Here is a 24,206-nt window from a genome sequence, read left to right as displayed (position 1 = left end):
TAAAAACAGCTTTTTCAATAATTTTGCTGATGAAAGGGAGGTTGGAGATCGGCCTGTAATTCTGCAGTAGTGATTTGTCCAGATTGTTCTTTTTTTTATCAAAGGTCATCTTTTGGACAACTGTCAGGTCAGCAATCATCCCCAGGAYTGTGTAACCCACAGAACAGGACGGAGACACCATTTAATAGTGTTTGCAGGTGTTTTGAGTTCATTTTCTGATTAGTGTGTAGCATCAGGGGTCTTCACTGGTAAACCTTTTCACAATATTCTAATTATCTGAGATATTAAATTTGGAGTTTTCATTAGTTGTCAGTTATAATCATAAACATTAAAAGAAATAAACACTTGAAATATATCAGTCTGTATGTAAGAAATGAATATACAAATTTCACTTTTTGAATGGAATTACTGATTTAAATCAATTTTTTCATGAGATTGTAATTTTATGACCAGCACCTGCATATGTGAGTGGAAGTATGTGTTATGGCTTATACATCACTGTGGATGACGACACTGTGGATGACGACACTGTGGATGACGACACTGTGGATGATCACACTGCCTTACCAGCTTCATCCCTTCATCCAGCATTCACACAAGATCTTTGGCTTTTGTTTTGGGGCCAATCTTCACATTTGTAATCCAAACACATTTACCTCTGGCATACAGAAATGTCTGTACTTGCATGAAGTTGTTTAAACAGAGCATCAAGCATATGTAAATTGTTCACAAGCCTAAAGCAGAATTGTGCAGCTACACAATTCTCTTCCTGACATCTTGGTTGATTTCTGTTTATTTTCTCACTGTTAAACAAAACCGTAGTGGGGATTCAGGATTAGTTGAACATATTGGCCTAAATATGTTGTAATTTTCCTAATAACTAAAGAATTGCTGTTTGTGAAATGCCAAAACTCATAATTACTTCAAAAGTTTACATCCTTTTTTATATTTTTCACCCATGGAGGCGTCATCTTTTCACCGATGGGTTGATGATGTCATCAGGTCCATTCTGTACTGGAGTCTACAAAGTAAACACAGGAAGGCTACCTGTGTTTACAGGCCTGTGTTGATATGTTATTTGCAATATGACAAACAACATATCGAATGCAATATTTTGTTTGTCATATTGCGTTTGATTGTTGTAATTTTAAATAATGCCACACTGAGTCACTATTGACTGTTAAAAAAAAAAAAGAGAGAGAAGAAAAAAATTTGGTGAATTTGGATAATTTCCCACATGAAAGAAAAAAGAGGGCAGTGCCAGAGCCAGAGCAGAAATCAACTTCGGAAGGATTTAATCTGTGCCCTCGACGTTTCTCCAAAACACTTTGAGTCACTTTAAACCACTTTAAACACTTTAAACCAGAAAAACTGACAAGGACTCCAACAGGTGATTGTTACCTTAACAAGCTAAAAGTAAATGAMGTGCTGAGACAGGCAGAGCTGGACGCTATTTGAAATGCTAATGGGGAGTTGCACTGCCTCTGATACTAAATCCACGGGTTCAAGGCCACCCTAAACAGCTGTTACCGACACCGGATACCGGACTCTAACAGCACAGCTATCACTGAACTGCAAACAACGAGCAGCGCTAGTGGAACTGGAAATGCTATTGGATATTGGAGCTAGAACACCGGTACTGAATGTGAAACCACTACAACACCGAACGAAGTATTGATACGGCAAAAACCAGACACAGAGCTATAGAAGTTTTTAACAGATARCACAGTTCGACCAGAGGTAAGTGTCATTCATTGTTTCATTTACAAAACTGAAAACAGAAGCAGCTCCTACGGCCAACTCTGTCCTCTTCCTCTGTTTGGTCCTCCTCCTCCTCATAACCTCGTTATTTCTAGGCTTCGGTCTATTTCAGTGCGTTCCGGTTCAAATTAAAAAGGCCTCAGTGATTTTTGAGAATAGGGACAAAATGGGTATTAGTTTTCCCATAATTTTTTTTTTGTTATTTCTTTCTAAAATACATTAAAATGAACTATTTCCACATTTAAGTGAGATTTGACAACAATTTCACTGAAAGAGTCAGAAAAACTGATGGAGTTGACAAAATGCCAAACTACCTCAATGTATATGATGTTATTCTGAAAGAAGCCATATTGTAGCTCATCAGGTCCATGGAATCTTTACGTTTTACCAAAATGAAGCTTTTATTTCACAAAATTTGATCAAAGTTTTGTAAATTATCAGTTATGGAGTTGACACATCATGGTTGTGATGAACAACTTAGGAATAAAAAGAAGAAAAAACTAAAGAATAACATAAGCTAATCAGAGCTAACTAGCCCTCTTAGCAAAGGAAGAGAAAGGAAGTGGTCATGGGGTCCTCAGAAGTTCTGGTGCCCCCAATAATGCCTGAGTATTTTACATTCTTTTCATTTCTGACGGTGTTGACAAAATTTCAATGGAGTTGGAAAATATATAAAAATTATTTTTAATTCAATTTATTGATACTTTTATAATTATTTATATGAATACTTATACTTAATAGTCATAATATATAATTTTACTATTTCATTAGTTGTTATAAACTATTATAATGTATTGAGTTCTGCTCCAGGACAAGGGATTTTACAGGCACCATCCACCTACTACAATGTTTAAAATAAAATAATATTCAGCAAACACCTGGAAAACATACATTGTTGTGCTCACATGACCCAGTAAGTTTAGTCAGATATTTGAAAAAATTACATTTTGTGTATATTTTATTCAATTTTGTGCTTTATCCAAAGGACCTGTTTTGTCCCCTATTCTCAAGAATCACTGGTCTAATAACGTTACTCATCACTGTTTTGGCTGGAGGAGCTAGGCAGTTGGGACCGTTTTAGAAATAAAGTTGAATGTTACAACTAATCATAGTTTAGAAGACAGTTATCCCTGACCAAATGTCCAAATGTGTGAGAAACGTCTGACCGTGACAATTGTTACAAAAAAGTGTCCATAAAATGTTTTGGCCAAGTTTTCAAGCATTTAGTAAAAACAAGAAAAGTGCAGTCGGATTTAATGTGACTGACTGACTGACTGACTGACTGACTGACTGACTGACTGACTGACTGACTGACTGACTGACATGTATAAAGAAAATAGGTTGTTATTTTACAAGTCCCAGTACAATCTGAAACTGGGGTGATCTACCTTTTAAAATTAGCTCCAATATCCATCCACCTATCAAAGGACAGGTGCCTACAGATAGATGTTTGGAAGGTGCTAAATTTAGTCTACTGCATAGTTCAAATAACAGACTTTGGTTTGAACAAAATGTTACTGTCATACCTCTGACCAATATGGTGATGAATTTCTTAGCAGGGTTTCCTACGTTGTTGGATGCAACACAGGTGTAAGTTCCTCCATCGTCATCACTAATAACCGGGACTGTCAGTGTACCATCTTTGACAATGGCTCTCCTTGGTAGCTCCTCATCTTCCAACCTCAACCATCTTAGTGTTGGAAAAGGATGTCCACCCATCACTTTGCAAACCAGAGTGATCGTCTCTCCAGGATTTGCCACCACAGGATCATCCAAAAGTATTTTAACAGAGGGGGGAGCTGGGGAGACAGAAGAGGAAAAATCTAGTGATGATAAAGGTTGACTACATATTTTATTAATCAAAGATGAAAGTCTGTTGTATTATCAAAACATTCAACAAAAAATTCAATACCTACAGAAGCAGAATATAAATCCAGCTTTTAGTCATCATAAATAGATTAACCAGTAAACTGTTGACCAAATTGACTCGTTTTTTTCTTTTTGAGATGGCATCTTTATCCAAATTTAGAGACTTTCAGATCATTCAAAAATTATGTAGTAACCATTTTTTAGCACCAAATGCAGAAAACGGTGATCTAGATTATTTCAACAGCCAATAATATACAAAGCACAACATTAGATCCATATGGTAACAGTCAAAATTATGGTTATGTTGAAGACTTTTCACCTCATTCTAAAATAAACTAATTCAGTTCTGTAGCTTAAATTGGAAGTCAGGCTTATAAATTGTAATCTGGAACAACCACTCTGTTAGATCAACAGAGATCAATAACCAGGCCACTGTTGTCACTAGTGAGCCCATCAAGATCACGTGAAAATCTGCCAAAACCTTCCAGTCAGTTCCCTGTGAGGGTTGTTGGCAGAGATGATCCTAAAAAGTCCTAACTGTCAAACATATGCACCGTTTTGTCTTTTGTCTCAAAAAGTAAGTAACACACACTCAGGAAAACACACCAATACTGCATTGTAGATGTTATGAAGGTGGAATCTTAAATCTTTCATTTGTTTTCAAGTTAGCTTTTTTATTTTGCACATAGATGACTTCATTAACAAATACTGACTTAAGTTTAACAAGTATTTTCTTATGTTTTAAATGATAAATTCCTGTTCATGATGCCTTTATACTTTAAAAAACAATTGTTTTAGCATTTAAAAACCTCCTTCAACATTTTGCTATTGTGAAATTTGAACAGCTGACTGTCAACTGGTGAAACCTTTATAAATCGCTTCTGAGTAAACATTAAGTAAACAGCTGAAGCCTGTTACATTTTTTCATCTGGTGGTTTTTCTTATGCTGGTTTTCATCCTGTTTGACACACATTTACGGTGTGGAACCCTCATAATACTAAATAATGTTAAAGACTTAGTTACAGCTCGTTTATTGCACTCTTCATATTTTACACTCTTTTATATTGCACTAAATGTAGTTTGGAGGGTTTTCCTCTCTTCTTTGTGAGCTGCAGAATATTTAATAAAATGGGGAAAACATTTTTAAATACACATTTAAAATTTTATTGAATTCTAATTAGCAAAGGAACATTCTCTTTCACTCTATGATAAAGCTCCCTTTTCCCCATAGGAAGAGACAAAACCCACTTCTGAAACTCCTGGATCCAAAAATACAGGTGACCATCTTGTATTACTGGCTAAAGGAATAAATGATGGCGCTGGTTTATTTCAGAAATCTGCAGAAGGAACATTATAGTTACCTGGCATACAATCTCCTTTGGTCTGTGAACAATCATTATTAATTTTTTGCAATAAAATCTTGGCAACACTTTATTTGGAGGGGTGTGCATAAGGCTGACATGACACTGTCACAGGCATAACACTGGCCATGAGCATGAAGGAGTCTTCATGAATTTTATCACTGTTGTCATGAAGTGGCATTTGATAATGACATTTTTAATAATGACATTTTTAATGCAACATTGCATTAAAACTTGTCCGCTTTGCATTAAGTGTCTTTATTAACCAAATGACACATCATGACAAAAGTCATAAACATTTACGAAGACTCCTTCATGTTGATGACAGGCGTTATGTTGTGTCTGACAGTGTCAAGGCAGACGTTTGCACACCTTCAAAGAAATGTAGCAAAATCGTTCATTCTTATTTGTGGGTTAAGAAGCTAAACATCATCATGACAGAACACTCAGGACAAGATGACCCAGCCAGCCCTCTCAGGATGATCATTCATTCAGAACAATAATCTTTCATTTAGTGATGGGTCCGGCAACATTGATGCGTCGGCGCATGTGTCAAGCCCATAGGCCAGGGGTGTCCAAAGTCGGTCCTCGAGGCCCGGCATCCTGCATGTTTTAGTTCTCTCCCTGGTTTAGCGCACCTGGATCAAATAATAGCTCATTAGATGACCTAAGAACATTGACCTCCTGAAAAGGTTGTTACTACCACTAGGGAGAAAACTAAAACATGCAGGATGCCGGCCCTCGAGGACCGACTTTGGACACCCCTGCCATAGACCAACACCCGTGTCGGTGGGCGTATTGGTTTCAGCAAGTCACGTGACCGATACAGGAACTGTTTCGAAATGACATTAACGCGCCAAACTGTGTTTATAAGGAAGCAAATCTGTCAATCTGTCAAAAGCATTTGCCAAACAAATTCTTGATCTTTTACATTGTCATCTACGGAGCAGCTTCAAAGGAAATGTTTCCACAGTGTGGGACCATTTTTATCTTATATTGGAAAATAAATTTGTTTTAATTTTTGTTGTTTCATCCGGTTCTTGTCAGTTTCTACTTGATCTATTTGAACCCAAATTCAACTGAAATTGACTCTTAGTTTACTTTCATATTATGTTCTGCAGGTTAAGWGTCGCATATGTTTGACTAAACTGTCTTATTTAAATAAATCCACCTCCTCAATGCTGAGGCATTATGAGGCCAGGCATGAGAATGAAGTCTCAGATTCACCCAGAGAAACTCAGATATGCAGCCATTCTACAAATGACTCAGTTGCTTTTTATAAATTATTTCATATACAGTGAATCCTCGCTGTAACGCGGTTCACCTTTCACGGTGTCGCTGCTTCGCAGATTGTTTTGTGCAGTTTTTTTTTCCAGTGTTCTGCGCCCTGATTGACCGTATGATTGGTAAAAACAGTCTCCGCGCTTCTTCTCTACCTGAGTGCCAATAAAATTACGGTATTTAATACAGATTGGCCATTCAGGAGATGGAAACTGAAACTTTGAATCCCAGGTGGAAAAAAAGCCGTAGCCAGCTTGGAGGAGACTAGTATCATTCAAACTCACTGTGTGTCACGGTGTGTTTTAAAGCAGACCCAAATGCAGCATGCGTAAAGTTCTGTAGATGATTTTAATAAAAAAGAAAGCCAACTTACAAAAATGCAAAATCCAGAGTAACAAAAAAATCCAACAAGAGACAAATAAACCAGGGTAAATCAAGAAGAGTGACAAGGAGACGTCATGTGGGCAACAGAACGAACTGGTGGCTGAGACAGTGAGGCTTAAATATTGGGAGGTAGAATGAGAATAATAGATAACATGAGTGTGTGAATAATTGGAGAGAGTGGGAGGGAGGGTGGCACAGGGAAGATTACATAGGGGAGTATAATCCCCTGTGAAAGTGACAACAGGGAACAGGAATTAATACCAACAGTAAAGAATAACTAAAGAAACACGATCAAGTAGTCTAACCAAAATAAACAACTAGAACATAACTGATAAAACTAAAAGAGAAACAGAAAATCGCAGAAATAAACAAAACCCAACCCAAGAACTCAGAGTCCTGACGTCATGATTATTCAAAATCTGCCAACTAACACTTCTCTTCCTTCTCCAGCAGATGTCCCTAATACTCAATCCCCTGGGCCCAGAGATCACATCCCCACCCTGACATCAATTTATCCACTCCAGAGAAGTTCAGTGGTTGGTTAGGTCATTGCGTGGGTTTCCAACTCCAATGTTTTCAATTGCTCCCATGGCCTTAAGATTTTAATTGGTAAGATTGGCTGAATCCCAATCTCAAAAAACCATAGTTTGGTTGTTCCTTTGAGGAATTATTATGAAGTTTAAGATGACATTTGATCAAGACCCTCTTTAGATAGCAAATCTCTTCCCCAGATTACCCACAAGACCAGTTGATCATTTAAGGTAATCACCACAAACTCTTTCTTTTAATTAATCTATTCATTTAAAACATATTAGCATAAAATTATGCACAAGATCAAGGAATGCAAAAGACATTTTTTTGTACCACAGTAATCTTAACATGCTGGAAAAGGAGCAGGAAGAAGTACAAAACTCTTGAACTCCTACCCTGTAAACTCATACAATATTTTCAGATGGGCCCTTATTAATAGAGCAAATAAAAAAAAATAAACGGGTTAATTCATTTTCCATTTTATCTGGGTTTAGATATGTCTTAGTATTGTTGAGGAAAATAAATATTCTTGGTGTTTAATACAGTTAAATCTTACGACATGTGAAAATGGTGGATTAAGCAAGATTCTTTTGGATAACATCTTAGATGGCTTTAAGTTAACCCTGCAGAAAAAGACATGGAACATGGAAGACAGCAAGGAATATTTTAGCAGACAGCTTCCATCCTCTTTATTTGTCACTTTGAGCTTGTGTTCCTCTGGTACCTAAGAACATTGATTACAAGTCATTTATTGACAGTGCAATTATTCTTAACCAAACTAAATGATAACATTTACCTGTAGCATGCTAAGTGTTTTACTCAATGCACAAATTGTTGATATTGTGATTCTATGACTATGATTTATTTCATCATTGTTGAAGGAAAATTTCCACCTTGGTAGACTAAATTGTTTAATCATATTTTTTCCTATATATAAGACTCTACCAACAAAAAGTCTCTCAGAATAATTTACATGGCACCATAAAAACAAAAATGTGAATTTTTGCTTGTATCTGTTTAACAACCCTGGTTGGAACAACCTGGGTTGTTATTCTTCTGTACCTAATTCATTTGTTTGTCATTGACTTTTGCACAATTAAATGTCTTACCTGTACACTGCAAATGGTATTTTTATTATAGGTGATCATGTTGTTTTTCATGTCTTATTTCTTTTGTTCCTCCTATAATTGATGGAGAAATATAGATATTATTTATAATGTATAGAGGTAATGTTTATGTCATTTAATTAGCTCTACATCCAGAAGAAAATGGAAAAACATGGTGTTTTAGAAGATAATTTATATTTTACGGTGCCAGTAATCTCGAAATTAGTAGTAAATAATAAAGACTTTGTGCTATTCTCATTTAGTGACGTAATTATGTTAGTTGTGTTTCCAACCCCACGGCACTACACAGGAAGTAGTAGACCCGAAAAGATGCGACTAAGAAGCAGATTTAGAAGTACACAGAAAGCTACAGAATTTGTTMAAAACTGTGAGCTGTGCTGAAATAAATAAAAGAGAAATTCAAATACATGCTGAGAGTGAAAATCCTTCCTAAAGATGAAGATATATCACAGATTTCAAAAGAAAATAAAAATGGGAGACCACGGATAATACAGGAAATAGCGCCCCCTTCACTTCCAGAGTGCAATGGTCCCATTTCCCAATAAGGTATGAGACTGACAGTGATCTGTCCTGCCCCTTTCTGTTTGCTGCAGTGAGGTCCTTCTCGTTCCATCACAGGATGGAGAGTGTATTCATAAAGGAAACTCTGGTTTCTACCCTTTACCCACCGTGCTCCCATATCTTCCCATACTGTAAATATCCCCTCCTCCCCTCACTGTTCTTACGTTAGTTGAACCCCCCAACGTAGATGTATTTGAAGACATGTACAATGGGAAATTATATTGACAATAAATGGATTGTTTACTACAATCAGTGCATTAAGTCTACTGTTTTTTCAGTTATAACTCTTGAAAAGGTGGCGTGATGATCACATTTTGCACAGAACCCATTTCCAAGTGGGTTCTAAATTAAGTTTAGTTTTGCTAGAAAAACAACAAAATCCAGTAGTTTTGCTATCCTACATAAATTTCTGCAAAAATAAAAACGGTATAATTGTAAGGACCTTGAACATAAAACTCAGTGGGGTAGTTAACCCACAATGCAGCAGATTATTTTGTGTCTTGGTGAAATGGAAATGTCAGCATTTTTGTCTGAACATGGAATTCTACTTTTGACTTTTTCACTGAATGCTTATTCTGGAAAATTATAGTTTAAAATTTGACTATTCTAGCAGCTAAGTTTAACTGAACTGTGCAATATAGAGGTGCAATTTTAAAATGTTTTTTTTTATATACTTTATACAGTATGGTCCAGAAATTTAAAATTTGCCAGTTTCAACAGGTTGGCTGTCGAGTGAAACTGCAACCACTTTCAGGTCTTGTATATATTATTCAATTAGCTCTACTTCGTTAAGAAAATGAAAAGGTATGGTTTTTTTGTGAGAGAATTTATCTTCTATTGGTCCAGTAATGGCAGAATTAATAATACATACTTTGTGATATTCTGATTTAGTGATGTAATTGTATTAGTTGTGTTACCTCCCCCACTCCACTAGAGGCAGTAGTAGACTCGAAAAGATGCGACTAAGCAGCATATTTAGAAGTACACAGAAAGCTACAGAATTTGCTAAAAACTGAGCTGTCGTGAAGTAAATAAAAGAGAGAAGTTCAAACACATACTGAGAGTGAAAATTCTTCCTAAAGGTGAAGATATATCACAGATTTCATAAGAAAATAAAAACGGGAGACCGTGAATAATACAGGAAATAGCGCCCCCTTCACTTCCGGAATGCAATGGTCCCATTTCCAAATAAGGTATGAGACTGACAGCGATCCGTCCCCGCCCCTTTCTGTTTGTTGCAACGAGGTGTACGTGGATGGAACTGGACCCAGTTCATCATGGACCTTACCACAGGGCCCGCCTTTCATTGGCTAATGCCCATTTTACGTCACAGCGCAGCTATCACGTGGGTTACCGGCTCACAAACTCATGCTAATGTACATTGTGGACTAGCAGACTGACAGAAAGTTTTTGCGTCAGGACTCGAAAAAAATGGTTCTCCACCGTCAGTGGGAATCTGTACAGGTGATGTCAGGTATCCTGATCGTGTTTGTGAAACTAAAATTCACAGATTTCCAAAATCTGAAACGGAAAGTCTTGCTTGGATCAAAGCTTGTGCACGACCGCATTTGCAGCTCAACCGTCGTTGGATCAATAAGAACAAAGTGTCTGCTGGTGTAAGTATTATTGCTTTGCTTTCTTTGTGTTTAGTGAATGAAAAAAAAGTCAATCATAAACACATCCATTATGAAAACCTTTTAGCCAAGTACCGCATAATGGCAGTACCGATACAACTTCTACGTCCTGAAGCCTGTCTGTTACAGTCTTACGTTAGCTGAACAGATCAATATGCAATGTGTAACGTATCTGACATACATTAAAGATTTTATTTCACCTGAAAAAGCTTTTTACTAAACTGTAATCGTGTTAGCCACGCTAGCTTTTTACTAAACTGTAATCGTGTTAGCCACGCCAGCACCGAGTACCGTGTATAAGCTCTAGGCACATTTGAACCCTCTAACCATGAATGTCCGACTCACCCAGCCTTGCAAGAACAACAGCCATCAGTGATCTTGTCCACAGCTATATTTATGCTGAGGGTCTGAGGATCTGCTGTTTTCCTCATCGACTGGTARCATTTAGCTGCAACTCGCACAATGTTAGAGGCATCATGTGGCTAAAACATCTTGATGTCGTCCAAAAAATATGACATGAACTTGTTGGTTCCCTTGTCGTGGCTGATATTTTGTGAAAATCCGGCAGAAATGCTAAACTAATCGACTCAGAAATGCTCTGCAGAGTCAGTCGAAACGAAAAATCCCATAGAAGCTATTAGCTCTGCGAGGAGTTAATGTGAGACATGAAGTCACGTGGGACTTTCGAGGGGCGTTTCTGGGCGGAGCTTGGTAAGGTCCATTATGAGAGAAACGCTCTTCCCTGAACTCAGGTCCAGAACTTTCTTTCTGATACGGACACCCGCTCATTGTCCACTGGCAATCCTGAGCTAATACGCTGCACATTAATGTTGATGCGTTTGAAGCACCGGATTTATACAGCATGACTAAACATAGCATACAAGTGAAAACTAAGCGGTGTCACCGGAGTGCAGATGCTAATAACACGATGTTAGCTAAAGTCAGCTGTCTCGAGTCACAGCAAAGGAAAAGTACCATTTACTGTTCTTTGTGCAACTTCAAATGTCGAACAGTTGGAAGTTGTATCTTCATCTGAGATTCTCTTGCAGGTTTTGCATGTTGCACTCCGTTTTTTGTTGGATAGTTCATAGTTAATGTACCCAAAAGAAATTACTTGTGGGAGCATATCTGCTTTGAGCATTTTGTCTCTCGTTTATTTTTCAGGCTTTTTTTTCTCTTTTTAAATCTTGTTAATTGGTTGAGCTCCAGCTTATGCACACATTCATATACAGGAAAAACAGAGGGATGGTCTGCCTCTCTTAATATGGAATGAATGTAATGAGTTAATGGGGCCCACGTTATAAATATGTGTCTTAAACTTTAGATTTTGGGTAAAATATCAAGTCTTTTCAAGTAAACAGGTTCAAAACCAATTCAAGTCCCAAGTTATTGGTAAAAGTCCAAGTCTGAACATTTTTTCAAGTCTAAAGTCTTCATTTTAATGACTCAAGTCAGGCTCAAGTCCAAGTCATGTGACTCGAGTTCCCACCTCTGGAAACAGACGCTTTAAAGTAAAAAAAACGGATTGTAAGTCACATTATGACTCTTTCTAACATCCACACAGTTTAACAACATTTTGAGGGAACATTCCTGAGTGTTTAGTTGACCACTAACCTGATTTTACAACCGAGGGAGGAGGCAGAGGCGGTGGCGGCAAGATGGGGGTGCGTTTATGCCATCTCCCACAAAATACCGCCATGGATGGTTGCCCATGTCGCCTATATCAGAAACCACCACTAGCTGTGCTCCTCCTGAGCATCGCGCTAAGATGGCAGAGGGGGTAAGAAACAGAGCCCATTGGACTCAGTGAACTTTGCTCTGTGTGCATCCCTGCAAGGGTTGCACCGATTCCATGTGCACTTTTACCTCTCGCTTCAGGAGGCTAAACCCGAAGAAGGTTCAGATAATTGATGTTTTTGCACATCCTTTTGTAACGAGCTCTTCCTATGAGCTCTCAGCCACGCTGCTTGTACCTCTTGATGCAGTCCATTGCGTCATCAAAAAGCAATACCCTGGTTGGCCGGTAGATTGCAGATCTCTATTGTAGGTCAAATTTCTTTTTTTTTTTTAACCATATAATGTTTATATCACATATTCCTGGTTTACAATAAGAATAATAAAGAAACCTTTCTGCAACTGAGAGTAATGTCTCTTCCCCTTTAAATGGAAGGATTCATCCATTATTTTGCTAATTGTTTATTCTTTTCTGAGGTGCACTTGAAGTACCACATCCAGGATCCACAAGGGCCCAGCATCTTGTGGCTATCAAAGCCAGGGTGTCGGGAGCAGACTTAGAGCTGCTCCTTGGCAGCTCTTGCCTTGCCCCCCTGGTATCTCTTTTCTGTGCAGCAGTGCCAACTTGATCTACTTGCTTTTGGCAATGCCAGCTGCGGTTAGGCTGCTTCCCTATTTTGCTAGATATTATTGTATTTTGCTTAATACTTTATTTATTTTCTGTCTGTGTTTCCCTGTCTGTTGTTGCAGTTACATTATCACTGAGATAACTAAAATGCAGAATTATTATGTGAATTTTTACTATCAAAACATAAAAAAAATCATTTTTAGTAAAACTAATAAATAAAATAAATAGAAAATCCAGAATCTTACTTTTTTAAAGTTTTGCCCCCCTTATGGGCATAAAATATTTAAATAAAGACATACACATGTAGATAGTGTTTAATTGTTCCAATTCCTGAGTGTTTTTATACCTGTCCTGTTGTTGAGAATGAAGTGGGTACTTCTGTCTCTAATGCCACAGGAATTCTTCACAGAAGCAAAACAGGTGTAGTCAGCATAATCCTGCAGACGTAGATTTTTCAGCTTCAAGATCTTTGTCTGACCCTGACAAAAAAATCACATGTCAAAACATTATGTATCTGTGTGAGACATTTTAATAAAAAATAAGTAACTTTTTTCCTCACGTTTGCTTTCTCACAAGTATCATTACAACTATACTTATGGAGAAATTTTTCTGCCATGATTCAAGAGCACACATTTCCATTTTGAAAGCAGGACTTCATGTCTTTCCTCTCAAAACTTGTAATGCTTGTACTCAAAATGTCTGCTCTTTTTCAAATATTCACTGTGCTTTCTCAAACCTGGCGCTCAAAACTTGTCTCTGCTCTGATCAAATTGTTGCAACCTGCATCACTCACTGGGTGTAGGGCAAAACAATAACCTTAGCTTTCTGCTTCATGTTATTATAAACATCTGCCAGCGGGATGCAAGTGATCGCTAACAGCTACTGATCTTATGCAGTACAACCATTTTCTTTGGTTGTTCACCCAACCAAAGAAAATGGATACACAGAACCAACCATGTTACAACTAAGGCCCCGTTTACACGACAACAATTTCGGGTGAAAATGGAATAGTTTCRTTGCGTTTGCACTGTACATTTACACGAAAATTGCAGATGTTTTCTCTGACAGTTTGAGAACGGGTTCCAGAGTGCGATGTTTCTAAAACGTACCGGTGTCCGTTGTCTTGTAAACAGAATAAACTGATATTTTCTTCCAGACAATTCCCAGCTCATGTGTAGTATGACATATTTCATAACGGCTCTCTAAAGAAGAAGAAACTACCGAAAATGCCAGATATCAGAGTATTATTTGTGTTTCTGACTCTTATAAATCTAACTACAGCTCTCCAACACGGTGCTCATTTTATACCTCTTTACTTAAATCTTCTAATTTATGCGACAAAGAAACACGTTTGAGGAAGCGCTACTGGACGCGACCTGGGAGAACAAACCAGTGGTGGTATAACTTTGTAAACAATGTAGTAGATTATGAGGAATGGAGGGAGAACTTTCATTTGTCCAAGCCTAGCACCAACTAGTGGCATGGCAGGGGCATTACACCTTTTCGATTTATGCAGTTTCTGTGTAAACAAAGATTGTAATTAGAACGTCTTCATGCAAACGTTTTAATAGAAACAACAAAAAAATTAAATTTTCGTTGGATCATTGTCGTGTAAACAGGGCCTTAGTCACGACACATCAGGGCCGGCCCAAGCCTCCATGGGGCCTTAAGCAAAATGATCCCCATGGATCTAATCCCTAACTTCCACTGCATCTTGTTCCACTCTGCTTCACTAGCACTTTGCAGGCAGACCACAGCCATTCTGGAACACCTTAATTTACACTGCTTGTATCCCTTCTCAGCTCAAATCACAGAGGTGCTACAAGAACATCCACTGGAAATGTGTCAAGTTGTGTGAGTTTTAAAGTGGACCGAAAAGCAGCAGGAAAAGTGTCAAGTAGACTTTGGGGATTTAATGAAAAAAAAACATGAATGAACAGCTTACAAAGACCACGGGGAACACAGGAGCCACAGCAGAACAAAACAGGAAACCAGGGAAAGAAACAGTAGAGAATCAACAGGATATAATGGGAGGAACAGGTGAAGAATGCAATGCAAAGTGTCGGATGCAGTGGAGGAAAGTCGTCGTCACTGGACTCTAGAGCAGTGGATGTACGTTCTCTGGAGAGACAAATTTTGCTTCTCCATCTGGCAATCTGATGGATGAATCTGGGTTTGGCAGCTGCCAGGAGAACGGTACTTCTCTAATTGCACTGTGCCAAGTATAAAGTTTGGTGGAGGGAGGATTATGGTGTGGGATTGTTTTTCAGGAGATGGCTTGGCCCCTTAGTTCCAGTGAAAGGAACTCTGAGTATACCAAGACATTTTGAACAATGACATGACTATTTTGGGTTCTTGTTACTACCAACCCTAACATTTGTCAAAATGTGAACACATTATTCATAATGTGTTCATTTTTGGATGACTTCAATGGAAATCTACAATAGCAGGTGTCAATGAAATACATGTATTATGTTTCTCCACAGGGTCTACAGTTCCTCACATTTTGGGGAGGATTATACTTAGGATCACAATAATATACAAACTACTGCATATGTACAAGGTGTGGAGTGAGTATAAAAAAGATACTACTTTGTTTGAGAGCAAAAAAGCATTTATTTTTCTTCTTTAGTTTGCCTCAACTCTTCTCTTCGGAGGTGCACCATCTCTCTGCTTGTGGCAGTGCTGGTAGCTGCTTCCTCCTGAAGGAGATCCAGTTGTTGTTCTGACGGTTCTCATCGTTCTCCGTTGTTCAAAGCAGAAGAAGAGTGAACATATCAGCCATGTTCTTCTTCTCCCTGGGTAAAGTAATCATATGTTACAGCACATATGTAGATTAATGACAGACATACTAATGTGGAAGTAATATACACAAAAATAATTATTTAAAATAATAGACATTACTTTATATGTAAACAAACAGTTTTTGTCATTCACAGACACAATTATAAATAACTAGACGTCTCATGACTATTAAAGACAAAACGTGAATAATTACTTGTTAGGTTTAGATCCATACAGACATAGCATGATTGATAAAACATCACTCTCATTTTCTTCAAGTTTCTTGTCCATTTCAATGTCCTGTTCAACTAATAAAATTTATAGTTATTACCGTTTAACCAGAGAACTGATATCTAGCCATTTTAGAGAATAGAATATAACAGAATAGAAATATTCTTTATTGTCCTACAATGAGACACCATTGGTGCAACACCAGCAAAATAACAAACAATCAAAGCATGTATATTCATTGAAAGATAAAACATATAAAAACAAAATCAAGGATAACATGCTATACAATAAAGACAAAGTAAAGACAAAGACAGATATACCTGCACACTGCTCACCTGAATGTGCTGGGTGGACAACAGTGGCGTAAGCATGCATCAGAGTCAGGGTGCACTATAGGCTGGGTCAGGGCTCTGGTGCAGCTATGCAGGCTTTCCATTCTCTCCATTACATTGATTTACACAGCTCATTTCTCATTGCTGATGAATATTGAAGTCCGATGCACAGAAAAGCCAGCATCTCATTGTTCACCGCTTGCTTGTAACCTCTGAGGACTCCATCAATTCCCTCATGTAGTGAGTTTGCAATACGGTGGTGTTTGTTTTTCTTTTCTCTTTCATTGTATGTCTTTCATTCTCCTGGCACACCCACAGCAAATCAGTGAACAGCAGTATGTTTACATCATATTAAAGTACCTACTTGGGCCTGACCTACCATGCTCCAGAAATGGGACTGAAAAAGCAGGTACTGGGCTAGAAAAAACACTAGTGGAAATGCTTACAAAGCAGGCCAAGTAGGGTCATTAGAGTAAGTGGAAAAGGGGCAACTGAGTCCAAGTGGGTCATGTTCCATGTCTCCATCTTCATGCTTCTCTGATTCTTTGTACTTCTTGTTTTTTCTGCATTAAGTACCCAAAGATGATCTACGCTCCCAGCTGAAGTCTGCTTTTTGGTCCAACCAAAAACCTACACCTCATGACACCTTGGTGTCAAGGCTCCGGGGAGGATGAGATTCCTTGAGGCTCTGGATTTTGTAGGGTCGTGTTGGTTGACATCACTCTGCAATATTACATGGACCCCGGGAAGAGTTTCCCTAGATTGACAGATCGGGGTGGTGGCCTCCTATTCAAGCAGGGAAACCGCACTGATTCCGTTCATAACGTTTATGAACATAATTTTTAGGCACAGCCAAGGAGTTGAGGGGATCCATTTTGGTGGCCAAAGGATCGCATCTCTGCTTTTTGCTGATGATGTGGTGCTATTGGCTTCATCAGGTCGTGATCTACAGCTCTCGCTGGAGCGGTTCGCAGGCAAGTGGGAAGTGGCCAGGATGAGAATCAGTGCCTCCAAATCTGAAGCCATGGTCTTGAGCAGGAAAATGGCAGAGTAAGGTAAGGTAAGGTAATTTTATTTATATAGCACATTTTCAGAAACAAGGCAATTCAAAGTGCTTTACATGAGTTAAAAGGAAATACAAACAAAATAACAAACCAAAGGAAAGAAAGAAAGAAGAAAACCAAAAAGAGGAAAGGACACATTAGGGCAGATGGCAACATTCAGACAAAACAAAGTGCAAAACAAAGACATGAGTGAAGGCGGTGACGTCAAAGGGCCATGGAACCACGTTGCTCAGCCTCCTGGCTTCTGCCGATAAAGGTGTCGTTATCGAGGAATGATGTCCTTGGGAGCGCTCAGCTCCACAGCTCCATGGAAACAGGAGGGGGTGAGGTGGGAAAGAGCGCTGTGTTTACATATCTTCAAGGAGATTAGACATATGCAGCCCTTCCAAGGCCACACGGGGAAAGCCAATTCATAAACAGAATGTCTTAGGTCAGGAAGATTATGAATTTCAATCTTCCCTAAAGTCTCTCCGATACATCTCAGTTCCCAATTATCCAAATTAATTTGGTCGTTCCACTGAACTGAAACTAGCAACTTCTCCAAGATCAATTCCAACTTGTGAGTTTTAGAGTCCTCATCTCTGTCCACACCAACAGTCTGAGTCTGAGTTGGCTAGTTCGACCAAGTCCGTCACAAATTTGTCAATAATCCAGGAATCCACAAGCTCCAAACAGCAGAAATCCTGTTATGAATAAATCCAGGGTGAATCCTGCCGGGTGTGTCCCCGCTGGACAAGAGGGCTCTCCTGTGCCCAGCCTTCTCGTCAAAAATTTGATCAATTGCATTGAGAGATCAGTTGACCAGATCCATAATTTGTAGATTGGATGATGTGCAAAGACAGGCTCCTTCGCTGGGTCAGGGAAGTCGTCCTTCCCCGATTGGAGGAGCTTAACTATCTTGGGATCTTATTTAGAGTAATGTGACAAAATATTTTAGGAAAAAGCACAATAAAATTAAAATTTTGAACTGAAATTATGTAACTTGACTACTGTGATCCTCAGGATATGATGGTGCAAAGAAGTAATCTTCATATTACCGACATGTTAAATGATATTTCACGATGATCACAATGAACTGTGAGTAGAAGAGTGAAGAAGGTGAGCTAAAACTCTTAAACTCAAATGACATGATCATATATATATATATATATATATATATAGTGTGTGTGTGTGTGTGTGTGTGTGTAAATCTTAAACTACTTTAACTAGTGGTTTAATTTTGATATGTTAAATGTTCATTTTGATATTGGCTTGGCGTTCAGATGATATGTAATCTTGGCTCCTTACCTGTGTGAAAAATGGCTTGTATATCTCCACCCCTGAGTCAGAGCCCTGTGCCAGCACCTCTCTGTCTCTTGTCCAAGTGTAGTGGACAGGAGGGTTCGAGTTGGCAGCACAACGAAGAAAGACGGTACGTTCAAAGTAGAACTGTTCCTTTGCTTCGTCATCACTCTGATGCACAGTGATAACTGGTTTATCCAAGTCTGAGGGGACAGGATGTTGGATAAAGAGATGTGGTGAATAGTTAAAGGATGAAGAGGGAAGACTATCAAAGAAAACATTATTTTTCAATTGTTTCAGTTATTCAGCAACTGAATGATTTGAGCTTTTTATTGTTTTTACAAATCAATTATGATCAACAAACTGGCTTTTTGACAAAAGAATATTTACAAAAAACTAATGCCTAAAACTGATTTCTACAAAATAACAAAAACATTCAATCATTTCGCATCAAATAAGCAATTGTGTAAAAAGACACCCTCTTTAAATTGACAAATCTAATTCATCAGGTTAAGTGATTGTACAAATGAGTTCACAACGACATCACCTGTCATCACCTGGAGATCTCAGGTGATCTCCAGTACTGTCAGTGTAGTGGAAATCATCTGAGATCACTGAACATGTCTGTAGTGATTGTGTATAAGGCTCAGTTAACAGGCACCTGTTTCTGCAAGGTCCACTCACTGGTCAATCGGTATTCCTACCTGCCATTGTTGCATGAACACAAAAGAACACTTAAAGCAGCTTAAGGTATCCGTAAAGTATTAGTCAGAAGATGGATACAAAAATATCTAATGCACTGAACATCTGCTGGAGTTCAGTTGAATCCATCATCAAGAAATGGGAGGAATATGGTTCATGTGTAAATCTGCCTAGATCAGGGCGTCCTAACAAACTGAGTAACCATGCAAGAAGGAGACTAGTGAGAGAACCATCTTACTCATCTCTTTTGAGTAAGATGGTTCTTACTCAAGAAAAGAAACATCTTTTTTATCTGGCTAAAAGTTAGCTTAGTATAAACTGTAGCTAATGTCTTAAGGATCAAAAAGGCTGATGCTAATTTGTGAAAAATAAACAGACTATTGGAACTAAAATGTGCTCTTAAAAAAACTGTCAGACTATGTACTCTATGACTACTGTTAAGAAAATACATTTATAATAAGCTAGTTTTAAAACTTAACATGTCTTGATTGAAATAGCCTAATTGTAGTTTTCAGATTAATAACTTATTCTGCCCTATTGACCTTTATGTTACTTGTAGTTACAGCAGATTGTTTGCTAAGATATTTTGATCTGCCCTTTGTCTGTGTGGGAAACAATAAGAAGTTCCAGCTTTTCACACAGATCTGTGAAAAGCCGTAAAACAGCAGGAGTTCAGGAGAGTCTCTGACAAATGGCCTTAGATCTTGGGAACAAATTGTAGGGAGTTTCTAACTTTAGAGAGGGTCAGAGACAGCTCCTGGTTGGATGAGCAAAGATACGCCTTATTTGAATAAATTAAAAGACAAGAATACACCTTTACTATGAAACTTTGTGCACGTGAGGAACAAACCAGATTTGCTCTTGCAATTCTCCAACGACATCTTTGCACGTCTTTGCTTTGCTTTCTTTCCTTCTTCCTTTCCATTTGTCTCACGGAGACATACAATGAATGTATGTCTCCGCTGATCTGCAGTTTCTGTTGTAATTTCATACGTTGTCTTCTATTGGATTAAACTCTGTAATTCTGTGACGTCATTGTTGTTTTCTGTGTAGCTACACGTGGCCCGCTGGGAGAACCTGGGATACGTAAGAAGATTGAGCCAGAGATATTTCTCAAAAATATACTATAATTTAAAATTTTCTTCAACACTACCTAGATGAAAAATGTAACAATAAAATTAAAAGAAACTCTTAAGTCAATTTTCTTCCAATCTATCCTGAGCCAAACCCATTTGTTTACAAATATTGGGATTGAATCTAATTGGACAATTTGGAAGATTCTCTTGCAGCGCAGGTCCACACTGGCAGACTTGCACTGGCATTTATACAAATCCTCGGTGAACTCTCATTTTATCCAACGTACACATTGTCAAACTGCTGAACTTTCAAAAGCGGTACTAAAACAGCATTCACCCTTTTTGTTGGATTTGGTTTTTTTTAGAATGCTTTGGCTCTCAGTGTTCCCTGGTTTTTGTAAACTTTGTTCAGCATTTTTTTATTAAATATTCATCAGTTACTCAATGCCTCTACCTGCTGCATTTGGGTCCACCTTTACCACAACCAATATCATGACATTTTCTCAAAAACACCCTAAGCATCTTGTCAAATACTGAGGCATATTTGGGAGAGGTTCCCAGATTATCACAGTTCTCTTCCATATTTGACTTTCATTTATTTAAAAAACGCCATAAAGAGAAGATTTCTGTAAGGTCCAGTGAACGGGAATGAACTCGAACCAGGAGATTGTTACAGGAAAACTTTGATGTCACGAGAAGGAATCCAGGCAGCAACAGTGTGAACAGGTAACACCCAGAGGACCACTGATGATACGTACGAGGGGATCACAAGGGCAAGTCACAGTGCTAGAAAGCTCAGACATGGAGAGGATCAGAGTACCATGAAAGGCAAACAGTAAGGCACTGGAGGACTGGCAATCCACTCCCTTTATTTTCTGGCTGATGAGGTAGAAACACTACCAGGTGTGTCTGATCAGCACCAGGATCAGCCCTCCGGTTGGAGGACAGCCTCATGGCTCCCTCTGGTGGACAACTGAAAAAAACTGCAGAAAAACCCAAAACCCCAGCTTCTCAACAGTAAGGAGTGTGAACAGGATAAGGGTTTAATCCTTGTGCGTGCGATGACTGAGGCAAACGTACGAGGACTAAGGCAAATGATACAAGTGATACGGGTGTGGGGTCAGTTGGACCCCATTTGTAAACACAAGGGTTAAATACTGTGAGAGTTAATGCTGGAACAAAAGACCAGGGCTGATGAGTTAACAGGTTGCAGGTGTGAGGGGAGAGAGAGAAAATTGCACAGGGGACAAGAGATAGTACACAAGAGACTAGGACATGAATCAAAAATAATGAATAACTACACCTTAGAAACATAATTAAATCAGAGTAACAATAATAGCTAGAAACATGGCTGATCGAACTGATAAAAGGAATTAAGGAACACAGAAATGACCAAAACCAACTTAAACAACCCAAGATCCTCAGAAAATATATATTACTCTCAAAGAATTTCTTAAAATAGCTACAATAGAGAAGCGTTGCTATGTTGTTGAGTGGTGCCAAATGCAGCAGGCATGAAATGTTGAGTAGTGATGAAATGATGAAACAAACTTGCATAAAAATCCAAACGGATAAGAGAACATAACCATGAAATCCAGGGGGAAGATGACAGCAGAGAGCAGATGGAAAGAATAGCAGGAGTATATGAGAGGATCAGTTGAGTAAAAGAAAGGCATAATACTGGGGGGGTTGAATGAAGAAACCTAGACTGATGAGGAGGAAGACTGAGGAGAGAGACAGGACAGGAAGTGGCACAGGGGCAGAGGGAGAGTACACAAGGAAACCCTAAAGAAACATAATTAAACTAGAGTGACAATGAATAACCCTAAAAAATAAACATAACTAGAAACACTCAGAAGAACCAGGCAGATCTAACCAAAAATAAGAAAGTAACACAAATAATAATACAGCCAGAAGGAAATCTAACTACCAAAACAACTCAACAATCTGGGATCCCAATAAAAAACTGTATTCTGAGCAGTCAGGGTCCAGTCTGAAACTAAAAGGGGCCGGTTTCTTTATTATATAATCTATTGTAAGTCATTCAATAGAACCATCAGATAATATCTTAGAAGCCTGGAAGAGTGGTCAGAAACACATAATTTAGCTCAAACCAAAACACAACTGTAAACTACTACAATGCAAATGGCTRAGAAGATGTTACAGTACCCCAGCCAGGTCGCACCGTTTTAACTAATATCCTTTACACATATTTTAAATGCAAGCATTAGAAATTATCTTTATTCCACTGCATGTGAGAATACTCTAAAAAAACTAGCTGTTTAGAAGTGTTATAACTGTTTGTCAATTAATTGGAGAAAACGTGCCACTTAACCCAAAAATATGCTTATTGCATATATATTTGCAATTTCCACCCCTATATATTTCAATCAATCTAAAAGCACATGGCCTCTAGATTTATTATTTATTATTATTATTATTATTATTTAAATAAAAATAAGAGCCACTGTTTCTTGATTGTAATTGATTCTAAGATCAATGAAAAGGTTAGACATCCAGGGGATTTTTATAGACACTGTATGAGGCTCAGTTATCTGAAGTCTTAAAAAAGATTTTTCACTAAAATGTTTGTTTGAAAGTAAACATTGCATTTATTCAGAACTACATAGGCCTTTTTTGGTTTGAGTGCTTACAGTAGACGTCCACTCGTATGGAGCGTATGGCCGGGAATCCCAGTCCATTCTCAGCCTTGCAGTAGTAGCGCCCTCCCTGGTGGCGACTGATGTTCTCAATTTTTAGAGTTCCACCTTTCAGCGACAACTTTCCTTGAGTATCCAAAGCGCCACCTGCTGTCTTAGTCCAACGCACCTGAAGAACAAAGCAGAGACAGGGCTTTGGGAAAAATTAAGAGACCGCTTAAAATGATTAGTTTCTCTGATTTTACTTTTTATAGGTATATGTTCGAGTAAAATGAACATTGTTTTTCTATGAACTGTTGACAAAATTCCAATATTTTGTATTTATTTGCAGAAAATGAGAAATTTTCAAAATAATGAAAAAGATGCAGTGCTTTCAGATATCAAATAATGCAAAGAAAACAAGTGCATATTCATTTTATATAAACTTGATTATATAATTAATCAAGTTTATTTGTGCAGCAAATAAATTTCAGCACAATGCAGTTCAAAATGCTTTACACCATGAAGACACAAAATTAAAGTATGACTTTAATTTTTCACAGTGGAAAAATTGAAGCCTTATATTAATGTTTCATTTATAATATATATATTTGTGGGTGTGATGTGTGTGTGTGCATATGTTACACATTTCCATAGAATTTTCCATATACATTTAACATATTGAACATACATGTAACCTTACATATATTACCAATACATTTTTCCATATACTTTATGGTGATCAGGTGCGCGGTATATGGGGGAAAACTGATGACAATTCTAGGGGTCCTGACCAAGAGGGGGCCCTCCACAATTTAATTATTTATTTTTTGTTCATAGAAATAAAAATAAAAAATCGGGACCCTGTCAATTACAAAATTAATCATATTGTATTTTCAAAGTTTGTTTTTAGCAGTAAAAATGTAATGTTCCCACTTCTAGATCAAAAAGCACAGGAGTGTTGGAACCATAGACATAATATAAGTGTAGACCCCGCATTGGCTGCTCCGGCGAAGGAAATACGGCGGCCATCTTGGAGAGGTCGTCCCTCCTACTTTGCTCAATCAAAACAGCAGATGATGACTCAGCACTGAGGGATATTGTTGTTCGGATCTATGGATTATTGATGTGAGGGCTCCACAGACAACATTTCACAAGTAAGATGGACATATTATTGTGTATATATTGTGATTAGAATATTACTTTACTGTATTTATGTCCACCAA

The 24,206-nt window shown here is 38.1% G+C and overlaps 1 protein-coding gene across 8 annotated transcripts in view; it reads right to left on the bottom strand.

The window, feature by feature from the left end:
* Nucleotides 1-24,206, bottom strand: part of LOC103458078 (MAM domain-containing glycosylphosphatidylinositol anchor protein 2-like) — a 202,698-nt gene that overhangs the window by 118,313 nt on the left and 60,179 nt on the right. For 6 of the 8 annotated variants that reach the window (XR_532533.2, XM_008398635.2, XM_008398638.2 and 3 more), the window contains exons 3-6: nt 22,996-23,170; nt 18,570-18,766; nt 13,218-13,350; nt 3,288-3,560 (exon numbers count right to left, since the gene is read on the bottom strand). Coding sequence is in view for 7 of the 8 variants with exons in the window: in XM_008398635.2 (XP_008396857.1) it covers nt 3,288-3,560; nt 13,218-13,350; nt 18,570-18,766; nt 22,996-23,170 (778 nt within the window). In the remaining variant the exon portion in view is untranslated. Of the gene's footprint in view, nt 1-3,287; nt 3,561-13,217; nt 13,351-18,569; nt 18,767-22,995; nt 23,171-24,206 lie in introns of those variants that run through there. The other 2 variants (XM_017302460.1, XM_017302459.1) reach the window with 2 other exon arrangements.

Source organism: Poecilia reticulata, linkage group LG22, assembly GCF_000633615.1.
Source record: "Poecilia reticulata strain Guanapo linkage group LG22, Guppy_female_1.0+MT, whole genome shotgun sequence".
NCBI lineage: Eukaryota > Metazoa > Chordata > Actinopteri > Cyprinodontiformes > Poeciliidae > Poecilia > Poecilia reticulata.
The sequence above is the reverse complement of the archived record's forward strand: the minus strand, read 5'-3'. Positions and strand labels throughout refer to the sequence as shown.